The 17,939-nt window shown below is 42.2% G+C and overlaps 1 protein-coding gene across 1 annotated transcript in view; it reads left to right on the forward strand.

Moving 5' to 3' along the window:
- fmn2a (formin 2a) overlaps nucleotides 1-17,939 on the forward strand; it is a 38,066-nt gene that overhangs the window by 12,168 nt on the left and 7,959 nt on the right. Inside the window, exons 5-13 of the mRNA XM_056434965.1 lie at nucleotides 331-472; nucleotides 5,045-5,132; nucleotides 8,199-8,260; nucleotides 11,952-12,043; nucleotides 12,133-12,262; nucleotides 12,371-12,517; nucleotides 13,270-13,329; nucleotides 13,957-14,077; nucleotides 16,376-16,468. Of these exons, the coding sequence (XP_056290940.1) occupies nucleotides 331-472; nucleotides 5,045-5,132; nucleotides 8,199-8,260; nucleotides 11,952-12,043; nucleotides 12,133-12,262; nucleotides 12,371-12,517; nucleotides 13,270-13,329; nucleotides 13,957-14,077; nucleotides 16,376-16,468 (935 nt within the window). The remainder of the gene's footprint in view (nucleotides 1-330; nucleotides 473-5,044; nucleotides 5,133-8,198; nucleotides 8,261-11,951; nucleotides 12,044-12,132; nucleotides 12,263-12,370; nucleotides 12,518-13,269; nucleotides 13,330-13,956; nucleotides 14,078-16,375; nucleotides 16,469-17,939) is intronic.

A 17,939-nucleotide genomic window follows, 5' to 3' on the forward strand; every position in this document is an offset into this window, starting at 1 on the left:
AGCACTGCATTTACTTGAACCAGGTTTTCTTTCCTTAATAAGGCTTGGAAAACTGTAGCTAAATAAACATCCAGAAATAGACGACTTGATTTACTTGCAAGTGAGGAACTTGATGCTGAATTCTCGATGTTATTTGTTGGCTGACTCATTTGATAAATGGATTTGTATGAGTGGACATATGAGTACTCCTAAAATAGCAGATTTGTGGTGACTTAAAAACACGAGTTGTACTATAAAAGTGGACTTGGCTGTAATTTTTCAAAGGGTGCATGACAGTTTAAGCCTCAAATGTCATTGCTCCTGTACTGATTATTCTGCTCCTATCTTTAGACCCATTGGCTCACTGGTGTGGGAGACGATCGACGAACCGAGTGTGGACTTTAAAGAATTTGTGGAACTTTTCTCCAAAAGTGCTGTGAAGGAGAAGAAAAAGCCAATTTCAGATACAATCAGCAAGTCCAAGGCTAAACAGGTACTGTGTGTGTATGTTTGTCTCTCTCCCGCCTGGATCACCAAATATGGTTTCTCTTCGGGGCTTTTCCTCATCTTCACTCTCACTCCTCTGATGCTCCTTTCCTTTCCATTTCTCCTCTCCGTCGCTCTCCGAGTGGCTTTGAGTGACAGGAGGAACTGCTTCAGCCAGACAGTTATTATGTGGTGTGAGCTCTGGCTCCCACCCGACTCCCCCGTGACCATCCAGTGGCACCGAGCCAATGTCTCGCGTGCGGTGAGGAAACCTCACGACGGTGATGACTGTTGAGAGAGAGGGAGTGAGGGTGGGGAGAAGAGGAAAAAAGGAGGGAGGGAGAGAGTGGTATTTCATGATGCGGTTCCTCCTATTGTGCTTTCTGTATGACTTGTTTTAATACTCAGACTGTTTGCCTCCACAAAGGCCTTCATACCATTACATCAATCTACAAGTCAAACATGTGATCTACGATTTAAAGCTGCTTCGGTCAGGGTTTTTAAGTTAATGCACTATTTGTCCGAATGCTGTGTTTAAATCACAAATAATGTCTCTCTGGGGACGAGCGTCTCACCCCTCTAATTGAGACCCAGCATGTACACCAGACGGTTGTTGCTGTGATGAAATATTGGTCTCAAGAGTGGACTCTTCTTAGTTTATGGGAAGTGATGAATTGAAACGCAACACCAAAATATAAAACTAAAGGTTCCATTTGAGTGGTTTCTGATGCCACATTACATCATTTCTTTTCCAAATCACTGCCAGCTATTTTATGTTCTATTAGTTTTGTTTTTAACTATCTACTGGCTCCGTAGCACTCTGTTATTCTTTTGGAATGAAAAGTGCTTTATAACGAAAATGCATTATTATTAGTATTATTTTAATTAGTTTTTAAACTTCCAAAGCTGTATTTGTTGATTCACTGGTTTGAAAAATATTGTTGGATTTGATACGCTTATTTCACAAGTTTCTTTGTGTAAAATCAGAATCTATAATCGTCAAATAAATGAAGGGGAGTAGAACGAACACTATTTCCCTGATAAACGCAGCGGAGTAGAAGAACACAAGTACCTCACAAATGTACTGGAGCAGAGTAATTGTGTCAAAGTATTTTCCACCGCTGACTTTTACATGAAGAAACTGTATATCTGAGACCTGCTGAGCCCCGGCCTCCGTGTGTACCGTGTCAATGCTTTGATGGCTTCACTTGATTGTTCGGGAGATTTAAGTGATCTTCACGCTGTGAAGGGTCCTGTGTAAGAAAAATGCAGCATAAGCTTGAACATCAGCCACCAGCGTGTCTCCTGAGGATGCACATCCCAGGAAGTAACTGCATTAGCTTATTTATGTGTAGCACATGAGAGGGGAGAAACAAAATCACCTTGAAGCTTTGATCCAATGGAGCATATAAGTCAACACCAATGTGGGGAAACAGTAGATAAGCCAAGTGAGTTTGCCCTTCACGACAAAACCCTTCTCTCATACCGGGATTCCTTTTCAAACGCTCTTCAGAAATAGCCTTTAAGCATGTTGTTGTCAGATGTTTTCTTTAACACCTGAGAAACCCAATGGAGGGAATTGACTTCTGTGCACTGCAGAAGTCTAGAAATAAGAGATAACGCAAATTAGTGCCGCGCTCTTTATTAAAATATTATTCTTCCTTGGTGATGCTCCGAAGAAGTCCGCTCCCACATCGCGCAGGAGCTCGTTGCGGTTGTTTTGCTAAGTAGCGAGGGATGAGTGGCAAATTGAGGAGAGTGTGGCTTGAATTCCCTCGGTCCTCGCTCCGTGATGCTGCTGTGGATGTTCTCCAACTCAACAATAGTGCTGAAAATGTTGAAGTCAATAATGGGGAAAATAAAAAACATAGGCAGAGCTGTGACAGACATCAATTTGGAGCCAGCGTTTGACATTTCCAGGCCTCAAGACGATGGATCCTATTATCTCCTATTACTTGCAGCTCTTCTCATCCTTCTGGTTGTCTTGCTGATGGGAAGCATCCTTTCCAGAGCTACCACGAGACGGCAGCTTTGACGTCAGTACTCTGCCGGGGGGAAAAGCCTCTGCTGACATCAGTGTCAGATGGGAAATGCCATCATCGCCCAGTGTCAAGTGCTGACCCGCTGTCTATCTGCTAAGAAGTGGAAAAGAACAGCTCTGTACACGCTGCCGGCCCGTTCAGACAGAGGTGCAGTGCAGCCACGCTGCTGGATTCATGTGAGGTGAATTAGTTTGAGATTGAAGATTTTTTTTTTGGGGGGTTTCATGGCATTCAGGGTCAATCCAGCAGCTTTTTGATGCGTGCGTGTGTGTGTGTGTGTGTTTTCACTTCTGATTGAATGAATGCTAATATGCACCTTAGGTCTCCTCAAGACTTTTTACATCCTGTCTGAATGAGGAGTTTTTATAATCATGGTCAATGGAGGACAGGAATGAGGGCTGCAACTTATCATATTTTCATTATTGACTCATTGTGTGATTACTTTCTAGAATTAATGTATTAACCGTTTGGTTGATAAATTGTTAGAACACGGTGAAAAATCCTCTTTTAATCCGAGCAGCAGTCCAAAGCACAAATAAATATATAAAACGTGTAATCACAGAAGTCTGAAATCCTCAGCTAAGATGCTCCAGCTCGGGGATCTTTACCGACATTATGAATCAATGATCGTAGGAATTAAAACAAATCATGAGAGGTCATACAGAGTGGTGATCCCACTGTTATGGTTGTAACATCTGGCTATTGTGCAGACTATCAATCAATACGTGGATTCTGCAGAACTGTTTGTTTCCACTCCATTGCTCAGTTCTCAGAATGTCTGGTGATAAAACAGACCTACAGTATATTTGAAATGTATTTACAGCATCACACAATCTAAAGTCTTATTCACAGTTTGAACTTGATCCCAAAGTTAAATGACAATAAATAAGTTGTACAAGCAGTGGATTGTTTCTCTGTATGGGATTGATGAAAGTCCATATTGGCCAATGCTAAATGCATCAAAAGATCAACATAAGATTAATGTGCCCCGGACATATGGATCTCATGAGACTGCTGACAGACACAGCACATTTTGGTTGTTTTGTTGTCCTCAAAAAAAGCTTATGAAAATAATTTCTCTAACTCTAGTGTTTCATGGATCCAGCTGTGTTTCATTATGAAATAATACTACTGATACACCGCAAGAGCATTTTTACATTTATGTAAAAAGAGTAAAGTGATATCAGGCAACTCTGTAAACCACTGAACTCTGTCTAATGTAAATGTAACCCGTTTGCCCATTTAGAAGAGTCATGTCAGCTGATAAATCACGACTAATGACTTGTTGTTTCACTGGCATTAAACAGCGAGCCCACACCAGCTATCGCAGTCTCACCGTAGAAGTCATTCAGCGTCATATCATGCCCGGCCGGTCCCTCGGAGCTGTGGCTGAGCCGGGGGAATAGAGACAGTTGGGGAACGGTGACCTAACTTCCTGTGTGTTTGAGGGGTCTGTGGTCTGTGTGATCTGGTTTAGATGGGAGCGTTCTGTCTGGATCACAGTCGGCTATGGTTTCCGATCCCGTCCCTTCCCCACTCTACCCGTGCACGCTCCTGCTTATATGAACTGTGATTCATAAACCCTCCCTTGGATGCTAAATGAGAACTCTGGCTTGATATTCAAATCATGGGTATTTGACGAGTGGCAAGCTGTCACCATTCAGCTAACCTTTGGGAATATTGCAGCTTTTGGAGCAGGTCGGATCTTTGGGATGTGATGGTTTTCACGTCACGTCACGTCCGCTTTGGGGAAGAGAAATAAATCCCTGCAGAAGTGAAATGAAATGTAATCGAAACCATCAGGATTCTCTGTTGTAATCCGTCGCAGGGTTTTCATGTGATCATCGTCCATTTGTTGTGTTGCGTAAAAGGTTTCATATGTACGACTGAAAGAGGATGGATGTGGAGAATTGGAGAAAAAGGAGAATCATAATTCAGCTTGACAGCGTTTTAATGTGACTGCAGGTGAATGGTCTTATTTTTCTTCCAATTGAAGTACAGTGATAAAGGGGAGTGATGTTCCCGTCTTTTATTTATTACCTTCGCATTGAAAATGCGGAAGGTAATGTTTTGATCGCCGTGTATTTGTATGCGTGCGTGTTATTCGCATAAGCCAAAAAGTATTAAACCGAATCGCATGAAATTTGGTGGGATGATTAGTTATTATCCGGGGACCATTTTATTAGATTTTGGGATCGATCGGGTCAAAGGTCAAGGTCATGAAAAGGTCAAAATCTTCTTGAATCGCATGAAATTTGGTGGGATGATTGGTTATTATCCGGGGACCATTTGATTAGATTTTGGGATCGATCGGGTCAAGGGCATGAAATCTTTTTTACCATAGCGCGGTCAATTTATATCCAATTGGCATGCAACTAATGCCAAAATGTTCATAATTCAATGCCCAATCTTGTGATATGCGAAGGTATGCGCTCTACCGAGTGCCCGTTCTAGTTAATTGTGTTATCTGCATGTGCATTATGTCATAATATATGTTGTATTCTCATCCCTGTTCTCTTTGTCCTGTCGACTCTTAGGTGATGAAGCTCTTGAACAACAAGCGTTCACAGTCGGTGGGTATTCTGATGTCCAGCATTCATCTTGATATGAAGGACATCCAGAACTGTAAGTTTGATCGTGGGGTCATATATCTGGACTAACAACTCTTTGAGAAGAACTTTGTTACACAGATCACAATAAAATAATGGCTGTGTCCACACACAGAAGGAGTATGTTCTGTACGTTACAGTACGTATGCAGGTGGTCTTAAAAACAGCACTGTAAAAGGGATTTTCAGTGATTATTACCTACCTAGTTCACCTGTATTATATTTAAAATGTCCCACATCTGGGACGTGTGTGTGTGTATATATTTAAAAAACGAAGGTAAAAGAAAAAATGCCAAAACTTTGTTTCATAATTCGTAAAAAGTCATCACACTGGGACCACCTCTGTTATTGCTGTCTGTGTGTGTTGTGCTATTCATGTGATTTACTACTGTTATTATTATTGCAAATTGTTATTATTATTATCTCCAGGTGTGTAGAGGAGGCATTAATTTACGATAAACACTCTTCTAATTTCTTAATGCATTTAAATGTTGGCCAAAGTATTTCATTTTTTCCCCCTGTTTATGATTGAAAACATATTTTCTTTCACTCTTTGAGGAAGCGATGAAGATTGAGTGTTGGCTGAGCTCATTGACGAAGCTTAAACCTCTTCCTCGTGCTTCGCCGTATCACAAGTCAGAATGTCGCGAGGCATCTGAAAGGGGTTTCCCTTTGTTCCTCTCCCCTTTTCTTTGCTCTCATTTTTGCATAATCTCTCCCCATCTAACATCCACATCATGTGATGAGGCGCTCTGTCTTTCGATGAGTTGTCACCATCTTGTCGAAGTCGTTCAGGAGATGTTGATGGGAACAGACTGTTTTCCTGTTTTAGTTACTCTCTGATTGCTCTCCAGTCTTCGCTCATCCATATGTCTAAACACTCCCTCATCTCCCCATCCTTTCCAGTCCTCCTACAGTGAAGCCTTTAGCACAGTTTCAACTCTTTAACTCTGGCAGCTGGGTAGGTTGCATTACAATAAATCTGCACCGAGAAACCGCGTTTGGTGCGTTTTATACACTTGTTGTCGCAATAAACAGTTGATCTGTTGGGCTGTTTGTTCCGACTGACATTTAGACCAGAAGAGTGACAATCCCCGAAAAATGCTTTGAGAATATCGCAGTTGTTGGTGCATCCATCTCAGGTCAGACAGGGAGGCCAAGCGAGGGCCTCTCTCATCAGCACCGTCATTCATCTCCGATGTTAAGACAGTTTTCGCCGAAGTGCATGATTAGCGCTGATTGGAGACTTCAGTATATCACTGTGAGTAACTTCAGGGCGAAGATATCTCTGCCTTGCACAAACAGTCACCCTACAAAGGGTTTTTTAATTGTTGTCATGCATTTTAATTGAATGATTATCAGGCATGAATACTTATAACCATTCAAATACTAATTATTTCAACAAAGACGATACAGTATCTCAGCAATGCTGCTGTTTTCCACAAAGTTCCCTTGTGTCGTTTCAAATAACTAAAGAATTGAATCACAATGTGTTTACAAAGGACATATTCATTTCTCAAAACTACATAAGTGCCCCTTTCAGTGCATTGAATTATTGTTTTACGTCCTCTTTATTCCATGATAATGAGTGGGCGTCATATCGAAGAAAAACAACTCCTAAATATTTGATTTGGATCCAATCTGTTTTATGGCAACTGCACAGCATGGAGACCTATTTCTATTTCCCTCCCAGCTGTAGTTGCTTGGTGTCCGACTTGGCCAACGCTCTGCATGTTTCATAGGACACCTCGATGCGGTGTCTGCTTCCTGTGAGGCTGCGGAGCGCCAGTCGCAGCATTAGATGGTGGTTGCCGGCGCCACGCTGGGGTTGAATGTGGTAGCCGGGGTAGACCCAGGCACATGGGTCTGGCTTTTGGTTGTACGGTCTGTGTGAGAGTGATGATACGGCTTTCACCCGTGTCTCTTTTTAAAAAATAAAAAAAGGCTGTCTCCAATCAAACCAGCCAGCCAGACTCTGGTTCTGATAGTAATGCAAACCAAATGGTAACAAGAGGAGAGTGCGAGAAACCAAAACGGGGGAGAGTCAAAGAGGAGGAAGTTATTTCTGTGGTGGCTTTGGAAGAGAAAAAGTGTGTGAAGAGGTGAGAAGGTGACAGCAAAGAGCTGGGGTGGATTTGCCCATTTTAAGAGAGATTAAGAAGGGTGAAGGGATAGAACGTAATATCAGAGCTAAAAACACCAGACTGAACTGACTGCTTCAGAACAACAATTTCTCCGGGCATTTCTTTTCCCGAATGCCTGACATTTCTCTTATTTAGTTTTTCTAGTGCTGCTCTTTATTCTTGTTTGCTTTAGTTCAGTCAATGAAAAGCTTAAAAGAAGTCAAGTCACAGACGCCAAGCATGAGCTGTGATGCAACGTGAACATTGTGAATTGAGTAAATGACTCCCGAGTTCCTGTTATCCCCTCTGACGCGAGCTGTTCCCCCTGTACCTCAACAGAAAATGAGCAGATCAAAACAATGTCATTCATCTGGACACCCGCAGCACGGCAAAATACATTTTATAGGTGTGGAGTGCTTCGCCGGGTGATTGTGCGTACAGCAACACCTCAGCCTCAACACCCCAGACCCTCGGGCTTTGTTTGTCTTTAAACATTTACTTTGAAAGGATTAATGCTCACGGGCGCCAGGTCCTCGCGCCGAGACAAAAAGGCGACACCAGGAATTCAAACACAGGAGTTCAAACACAGATCTTTGTCCCGTTGACAGATTTCTAAGACCTCCATATTGATGTTTTAGTTCGCGGCCCCTTCCACGCTATCGTGATGAGAGCTGATATCCATGTAAAAGTCACAGCACATGACGTGGGCTGTGCGGGGAGAATTTTTGACCTTGTTTCGTACCTAATGAGCAGTGGCAAAGATTGGAAAAGTGTTACACCAATGTTTGTGATCCTTGTTTCAGCCAAAGAACATGTTGCAATCTGAAGTGGAGGCCTGTTTGCGTTGCTTTGATTTCTGACTCGTTAACTTGTGTTCCACGAAGGTGCCAGAGAACGCTCTCGACGCGCTTCGGGGTCAACACTCACGTTAACCATGTCGTCCTCTTCTTCCATCCACAGCCGTCCTACATATGGACAACACTGTCGTTGATCTGGAGACTCTACAAGCTCTCTATGAGAATGTGAGTATCGCAACAGGCTGTAGGGCTCCTCGAATCAACAGTCATAAACATGTTTTAACTTTACCACTTTTGGCTTTGAGGAGATGATGATCAAGGCTCATGTGGACAGAGAATCGGGTAAAGTCGATACACCCATGAAAAGACAATATCTCCAACTGAAATACTCTTCTGCACTTTCCTGCCAATGCATTATAATGTAAATACACAATGTTGCGCAACAAACCCAGTGGAGTTACACAAAGAAACACCACTGACAGCTCCGGCATTGGGTGTGGGAAAAGCTTCGTTTTTTCTTTTTCTCTGTGGTTCCCAGTAGAAGTATTATTTTGGAACGGTTTGCTTGTGACAAATAGAATGATTTATGGTTACACATTTCATGCCATGTATAAATAACAGGCAATCATTTTATTACAGAGTGAAACCTAAGTGGGCCCAAAAAGCTGTGATATCAACAACATGGCAAAGATATCATTCATCAGCTGTTAGTGTTGTTGCATTTGGTGTTTCCCTGAGGGGAAGCCACAAAACACCAACCGCTATCCATCAGAATAAACCTGTGAAGACCATCAAATGCTGAGCAAAATATAAAAAAGCCACTTTTAATTGAATTGGTCAACACATTGAAACAATATATTTTTCGCCGTCATAGAAATATGAAACGACATCTTATGTGGATTTAGTTTTTTCATGTTCTTAAAAGGGCAAACTAAAGGACGTGTGTATTAGATACCCAAGCAAACAGGCGGCACTGGTCTGTGTGCTGTTTGGTGACAGTCCGTCTCGTGTCGCTCTGTCTGCTCGCCTGGAAACACTTTCACATAGTAAACATGTTTTCTTCACACTGGGTGTGATTGAATTCCCTTTTTGTAATGCCCCTCTGCAAAGGGAATTATTGTTGAGAAACTCCAGGATTATGTGTCACACAGCTCCTATTGAAAATGATTCTTTTTTTTTTTTTTAAAGAAGAGAGACTACATTGAGCTCCTACGACCGCATTGTATCGGGTCATATTAGCATAAAGAGAACTGCCGAGCTTCACCGCTGCTATCCAATACGTCCCCATAAAGGGCCATGAAGGGGACCTTGTATACTGTAAATACATATTCATCAACCTTCACTGATAGGAAACGGCTCGGGACCCGTTCGCTTTCGGGTCACTGTATAATGGAACATGAAAACGGGCATATTTTCCACATTTCGGCTGCAATACAGTTTTAAGATGCTGTGAAATTCCTGTGAATTGTTTTTTGGCACAACTACACAGGAGAGGCCTGGACCTTTGGCTGCCTGAGGCATATTAATAATGTTGATCATGGGAATGAGTCTGAGGCTTGAGACGAGCTGTAGTTATGAACCAATGTGTCATAACGGAGGATCAAGAGTCTTCCAACCTCTCCACTCACCCTGAGACTTCAAGCCCTCTCTCCCTCTCTCTCTCTCTCTCTCCTTCTCCCCCTTATGGCCTAAGGCGATGTTATTGAGTTGAGGAGCCAAATTGTTTCTCTTTTGTATTGCGAGACTCCATCCTGTCTGTGGGTCTCCAGCCCCCTAAACCACAGTTGGCAGCACAGTCAGCCTGTCTTGAGGAATGTGAGGGGCTTCTAATGGTTACACCCTCACTCACTGTGCTAGGACTAAGATCACACACTGCTCTCCCTCCCTCACTCTTTCTTTTCTTCTTCCCCCCTCACAAACAAACACGTTGACCCACACGAATGTGCACATACTGTACTGTGTGCACACCGGGAGAGAGAGAGAGACCCACACAGGCAGGGACAGAGTCGCTCAGTCTATGAGCTGAGGATTATGGCCGCTCCTGTTCTTTGAACAATGAGCCGACGCCATTAAAGGGGTCACAGTGATAGTGGGACACCACTCCCTCCCCTCTAATATCACAAGCTATAATCTGGGTCCAGACAGTCTGAAGTTCAGACTCCTTTCAGCTGATGGTAGTTAAATGTCACGGAGGTCAGTTTGAGCCGTTGTCCCTCCTACGAACTTTTACGGAACAAATAATCGCCTCACACTGTTCCTTTTTTTCTTTCAGACAAAGCCTTGTGATGTCTAAATGCATTCAACATGTTCATAACATGATGAAATGTGTCATTTGGATAATATTCTTTGGCATCTCCATGTACAAATGATCTCATAAATGTTGTTCCATTGAAAATTGATTGACATAAATAGTGATTGGGCTCTGCCTGGCACTGTTTAGCCCTGCCCTATAAACCTGGCTAACCAATACCACTTGGCCACCGCTAGAAGTCTGGCATCACAAATATCATTCTACTTTCTTTTGCATCTGATATTCCACATGGGACTGTATTTCTCATTCTAACAACCACTGCAACATGCCCTAGCAATCCAAAGATCACACGCTAATGCCTACTTGTCCCCAATTACACCAAACACTGCTGGGCTCTGATGCTGCCCTTTGAAAAGGATCTGCTTTGTATTAAATATATTTACACTTGAAAACATCTCAAGAGAAGGCGAAGGAGAGCTTTCCCTCGTCGACAGAAGGCAGCGGTGTGTAGAATACTAATCGGGCCCTCAGTGCTTTTGATGCTGCCGTTTGATGTTTTCCAAGGATCCATGCCGAGGCCGAAACCCTAGAGAGGAAGATGGAGAAAAACGGAGGGAAAGACCAGGCTGCTGAGACTGCGACTTTTTGGGGGCCTTTGAGCTCTGCAGAGACTGATATATAGTTTACGTTGTCTTCCTGGGGATGATGTTATTGTTTGACCCATCTGCGTCAGAAACACTAACATCTATTGTCTTTGCCTCTTGTGAAACGAAGGGGCATTTGGCCTGCTTTTCTTTTTTATTTATTCTTTTTATCCCACCTTGTTTAGAAACTGTGGTCCAGGCAGCAGGATAATAGTCAGGAATGTAGTTTGGCTGAAGCAACTCTTCATGTACTGTATAGATGGCATTCAGTTGAGTTGGAGAACAAAACAGCAGCATTCTTTAAAGTTCTAAAAGTTTGTCTAAATGAAGAAATTAAGCTGGCTAAACAAATCCACCGCAGGTTTAGCTGCTGTGGAGCTTTTGATCACATTGCACGATCTTTTTGGCATGAAATTGAAGATATTCATATTCATTGTTTTTCTGACCTCGACTTATTGTCCTCGTCGGCTCGAAAGTCATGTTCATTTTTTATTCTAATAATGGCAATTGACAAAACATCACCTCAATGTCCATTTAGTATTGTAAGTGTCCTGGTGCTGTTCTGCTGAATCAGCAGAACACTAAAGTTTACTACATGATCTGTCATATATTTACCTGTTTGATCTGCTCTGCGTGACCCTGGAGAGGTACGATGATAAAAGAAATAACCAGTGTATTCAATTTCTAATTTTTTAAAAGGATTGTGGAGCTGGAATACAACTTCTGGGAGAGCAAACATCTTTGTGGACATGCCAAATAGTTTTGAGTTTTACAATTTTAAGTAATTATTTCCCCCCATCAAAATATTTATGCACAGTGTATTTTAATCGGCTCGTATAAAACAAGGTTTGGATTTGAGTAAGAAATAATAATTAAATTAAATTATTTTTTTATTTGTATTTAATTAATCTATATATATACAGTATATAAATAAATATATGTATATATTTTAATATGTGGACAGTTGTATGGTATCCTGTACCTCTTATATCTTTACTTAATCTGCATTTTCATGTTACAGAGAGCCCAAAATGATGAGATGGATGGCATTTTAAAGCATATCAAATCATCCAAAGACAAGGAGGATGCCAAGCCGCTGGACAAGCCCGAACAGTACGAGCCAAACCTACCTTTAGAGCCAAATTAATTACACGAGTCTTTAAATACATGTGTTATGGTGACTGATCTTGTGCCTTCGTCAGGTTTCTATTCCAATTATCCCAAATCCCCAACTTCTCTGAACGAGTGTTCTGCATCCTGTTCCAGTCGACGTTCCATGAATGCATCGCCTCAATCGTCCGCAAAATAGAAATCCTTCAGAGAGTGTGCAAGGTGAGCCACGAGGCCTCTTCTCATTAACATTATTTTTCCATCTCTATTTAACCTTCATGTCTTCATCTCGTTTGTTTGTGTGTGCGTGTGTGTGTGTTTGTGCATCAGACTCTTCAGAGTGGTAAGTGTGTATTGCAGGTGCTTGGCCTGGTGCTGGCTTTTGGCAACTTCATGAACGGAGGTAATCGTTCTCGAGGGCAGGCCGACGGTTTCTCCTTGGATATTCTGCCAAAACTGAAGGACGTCAAGAGCAGTGTGAGTCTGTGTGTCCCAGGGGTGAAATGTTATTACATGTAAATTATGTTCAGAGTACTTGTACAGAGTGTATGTCATGTTATGTTATATTATGTTTGCTATGTTATGCTATGGTAGTTGTTGTGTGGTGCCTTGTCCTAAGAATTTCAGTGCCCAGTCTGACCCTGTGTCATTCTGTGCATCTGACAATACAAGACTTGTAACTTGTAACTTGAAAGCAAATATCACTGAGGCCACAAGAGCACACACTCAATTAAGTGTTAAGGAGACTAGTGTGTGTGTGTGTGTGTCAAGTTTTGTAAAATACTGAAATGATAATTTACGAGTTCCCACAGAAACGGTATTATTCTGTAATTGATATTGTACCAGGAAGTTGAAAGAAACCATTGCTGCCAAACATAAGGACCGTAGCTGTGCATATTTCGGGAGAGGCCTTTCTGTTTGCTGTTCTTATTTAATATCACAACGTGCTCGGCGTGCCCTTGGCACTGCCGTATAAGGACACAGTGGTTTGTTTTTTTGTGGTGGTGGACTGGGTAAGGTATCCATAAAGAACATCAAACTTTCCTCCAACTCTAAATTATGAAAGCCATCCCAGCCCAGTCATGTTTTCTTGTCTTGCTCCTCCAATGCCATGATTCCACCGCAACTTCCACGACCGCTGTCTGCACAAATTAAAACGTCCCCGCTCTGAAATGATTGAATTAATAAATAAAGCGGTTTATTTATTTGGATCTTTTTCTTTCTTTCAGGATAACTCCAAGAGTCTTTTGTCCTACATTGTTGCTTACTATCTAAGGCACTTTGATGAGGTATGTTTTGGTTCCTGTTTATTTGAATTTAGTCTGATTTGCTTAGAAATCCTTCCAGAGCTCTCTTTTCATCTCCTCTCTTGCCAGAGGATACCATGGCGTATCCTTTATCACATTATTTATTTTCTCTTTCCTCATCTACGACAGAAACAAATCTCTCTCCTCCCTTGGCTCTCTTCTAATTGTCTTTCTGTCTTTCACTCTTCATCTCTCCCTCGGCTTTGGTCTGGGTTCATTCAGACCTGCAGTCTGTTCATTGGCACAGCATCCAAAGGAGCGCTAGTGTAAATAATTAGGTTCTCCAGATGAGATGAACTCAGTGCAGTAATGCTTGCCAAAATCAACCTGCATGACACGGCTGGAGCATTCACAACGGTCGCGTAGTCACTCTGATGAAGAGAATTGAGGTGTACTTCCTGCACCAAGCGCCCTGGTCATTATCGGCTGTAGTTTCAGCCATATCTTCTCTGGGATGTTGGAACTGTTGATAAGAAGATGTCGGACTCTGAGGACATTTATTTCAATCTTGCTTCACGTCTACAGTATATACTAGAGAGGCCCTCTCCCAATTGAGGAAGATTGACTTTGACACTGGTGTGTGTGTGTGTGTGTTTTGTGCTTTACCAGGATGCTGGCAGAGAGACGTGTGTCTACTCTCTGCCCGAGCCCCAGGACCTTTTCCAGGCCTCCCAGATGAAGTTTGAGGACTTTGAAAGAGATCTGCGCAAGCTGAAGAAAGACCTCAATGGTATTACCGTAAACCTACGTTCCTCAGTTTTCCACATCCAAAACCTTTTAACTGCATCTTTACAACAAGCTGACAAACCGATGGTGAAGTTGGCCATGCCGTATCCATGGATATATACGGAACTGCGTGTCGCAACAGATTATGTATTAATCCATGCGCATATCTCCGAGCACAATGGAAAATAACCTGACCTGCTCTGGTCATGTGCCGGATCGTAGAGGCGGGTCAACAGAGAGATAGCATCTGTTTGTCGTACAGACGAGCTAACCATAAGCAGATGTGACTTGTCAGATGTAGACTCCTGTTGGACCTTGGCGTGCCTTTACTGTCCTCATGAAATAGAGATCAAATTATACAGATACAAATATAAAGGTCGGGGAACTTCTAGTACCTGTGCGCGCTATCAACGGTTGAGCAGCTGTTGATTGAGTGGTCTTGGAAGAGAGTCTCCAGGAGCTCTGCATCACCTCACCCTGCAAGCGGCAAACCTCCAACACACAACAAGGAGACGGTTTTAAAGAGACTTAACCCTCCTGTTACCTTTATATTTACTGACATATTTGACCCTTGGGGTCAATTTGATCCCAGCAATTAAAACCTCCAGAAAATTATTAGAATTAATATTGTTTTCCAAGTTTAAGTGTGAGGTACTTTATGTTTGTTTGTTGACTCCCTAAATAGCCCTTTAAATATATAAAAAAGTTGATATTTCTTATATGTTTGACACAGTGAAAAACAGCCTGGGGTCAAATTGACCCGAAAGAACACCGACATTAAACATTGAATGGGGTCAAATTGACCCTAAGGTAACAGGAGGGTTAACAGAACGTTCCTGCATGTCTCTGTGCATGCTGTGCACTCTGCCCAGGGCTGTCCTAAATATGATTCATGAATGGACTGATTTGGTTAATGGCTGACTTCTTGACTCTTTAATTATTCATGTTTTTTTCTTTCCTCAGACAGTTCTTCAATTAGTTACTGAATCTATACACATGGTTCATTTATCGCGTAACTTTGCATGACTATACAAATGGGGGGGAAAACACGTCATATTTTCGTAGGTTTCATAATCAAAGGAGGAAGTCAGAATGTCCATTGAACATTAGGATAACAATAATGTCGTCTTTCATGAAGTCCCTTCGTGTCGGGAAGGGAATGTGTCGGGAATGTGTTGGATTTTGGTGTAACACATATAAACATACATGACATTATATAAAAGTAGTAAACATATAAAAGCGGCTTATAAAAACAACTTGGTCGAGTGAGTTATGTTATTATGTGTGGAAATTGGATTATGCTTCAAATGTCAAACTGATTGGTTGAGCGTAAAAAGTCCTAATGAATGAGGCAGTTGGGAAATACTCCCTTTCATTACTCTCAAGTCACTCAGCGCCTTGGAACGCTTTCCAAGGCCTGAAGTGTCTACAGGTGGTAACAAATGGCATTGTGTATCCGCATGTGTGCCGGCGTATGTGAGCTTGCGGCTCGATCGACTATTCCCCAAACCTGGTCTGTTCTCTATCGTGCTTTATGGATCTTTGCTGCTAAACCAATCAGATCCCTGATCTGTGTTGCCAAATAACGTTTTTCCTCGACCGTAATGATTCTTTAGGCTGTTCATTATTTGCATTTCATAAAGACGGAGTTGCTGGCAGGGGAAACGGACTTGGGTCTGCTGGGACCCCAGTGGCAGTGGCCGTACATAAATACATCATCACATGTAATACCTGCAGACCTCTTCATTACCGAGCGGAGCCGGCTGAGCGCTCTAACAGACGTGGGCTTCGACGACAGTTCTCAGAGGGGGGTTCCGATAGGTAGGCGGTGCAGAAATGGCCTTGGCTGGCCTGGAGGACATCAGTAAGCAACACAGTGGCGGGAACTCACTGTGTACCTTTTTTTCTTCTTCGGTTGAGGCACCATATGGTCTGTGAATTACCACTAGCCCAGTCCCGACCTCCCCGTTCCCCGAAGCGCCTCATGGCCTCTCCACCTCCAAGGCACTTGAGCAGAGTTTGTGTATCCGTTATGATTGCAGATAGAGCCTGACGATACGTTTCTCCCGGGATCAGAGCGAAGGCCTTCCTGGTTCCTGGGGGTGCCTTATTAGTCATTATGGGTCATTATGTATTTCCCGACACTTATTCAGCAGAAATTCAGGAGAGATTTTTCAAAGCCGGCTCAGCCGGGGCGCTTTGCACGCAGAGGAGTTTGTAACTACAAAACAATAGCTGGATAACATATTGATGTGCTGAAAGACTCTTTTCCCCTCATCGCGATCACCTCTTGTTGTTTCAGCATGCTCGGCTCAGACGGAGAAAGTTTGCAAGTGTTCCTCTGAAGAGAACCTGCAACCCTTTGCGGGAAAGATGGAGGGATTTCTTAGCCAAGGTGAGCCTTCTTTTCAAAGCCATTGAAGCTGATGATTGATAGTCCTTTCACCTCATTAAAGGATATTCCATTTTTGGTTTTCTTTGAAACAAATCCCATCAAAAGACCAAAATCAACAATGAACTGATCCTACCAATAAGTATTGTCTGTTTAGCCAAGCTATATGTATCATTACTCTGTGGCATTAGACTCCATTGTTGTCACTTAAAGCAATGGTGTGGTCCACTGATGTTCTTTTAATAGTTTTTTGGACATGTTTCTTCATCACTATGAGCATGGGCACTGAAGTTCAACGGTTTGTATGTCTTGCAAAAAAGGTTCCTAATTTTGTTCCTCCAAATTTCCAGCAACACGAGACAATTTCTGCTTATTGCAGTCTCTTCAAAATAAACTGTGAAACCCTGATTGTGAAATACGTGGTTAGGTTTAATACCGTTTGGGTTAGAAAAACTAAGTGATGTGACTTAGGTTTCACATGAGGCAGAAACAGCGGTCTTCTGGCTCATCATCTCATTTTTTCTTTACTTCTTTTATGAGTAATTGGATTTTGTGGGATAACTACAGATTGCAGTGCATTCATTTTTTATAAGAAGGGCTTACCCCACTGTGGGATCAATTGTGGATACATTATGAGAATTATGCACTGTTCTATGAACTCCTATTTGAGAAAAAGAATTCTTAAACGTATCGTGTTTAGTTTGAAATTAACTTGATAAGTAAGTGATAAAATAACTGATAATCTCTTTTTTGCATTGTTAGTTTTAAGATTTGAGTATTAACATCTAGATTATCGCCTTATACTGATAATGACGGATCGTCTGTTCAAGCGTACGGTTGGCTCATCTGTGTTAGCATCAGGAAGTAAAACATAAAAGAAAGCAAATTATGAATTCCAACTTATTCCTAAAGCATTCGGTGCCGGGGCACCGCTGGCAAGCCTACGCTGAAAAGGCATCTGTGGCGTGAGAGTTTGTGCAGCAGCTCATCAATCAGAAAGGTTCACGTCTTCTATGTCTGCAGACATGTTTCCAAATCTGTTTCATGCTTTCCTCTGGTTGACACACACACACACTCACAGACACAGACACACACACAAACACACACAAGGGTTCACTCAGTGTTGTTTCCATAGGGACATCTGTTTATACCAGGGTGTGTTGAATAACTCAGCTATTGTTTCAGTATGCCTATCTGCCTTGGTGGATTATGACTGCTAGTAGCTGGGTCTTTTATCTTGATCTCTACCTTTTTGTAAAACAGAGTCTACCTTGCACTGCCTCAAAGGGAGATGCAGGATGTCCTAAGATGAACCTGCCTTGCAGTCTGTTAAATTGACTGCAGAGAACCGAGCTGAATGCCCGAGACACTGAAATAAAGCTGTCTTATTTGACTATTTCACTTTGTACTTTTGATGTCATATGTTATGTTCATATATGTATCCTTTTTTTTTGTTGCTGTATGAGATTTTACC

The sequence above is a fragment of the Pseudoliparis swirei genome, chromosome 17 (assembly GCF_029220125.1).
Source record: "Pseudoliparis swirei isolate HS2019 ecotype Mariana Trench chromosome 17, NWPU_hadal_v1, whole genome shotgun sequence".
Classification (NCBI taxonomy): Eukaryota; Metazoa; Chordata; class Actinopteri; order Perciformes; family Liparidae; genus Pseudoliparis; species Pseudoliparis swirei.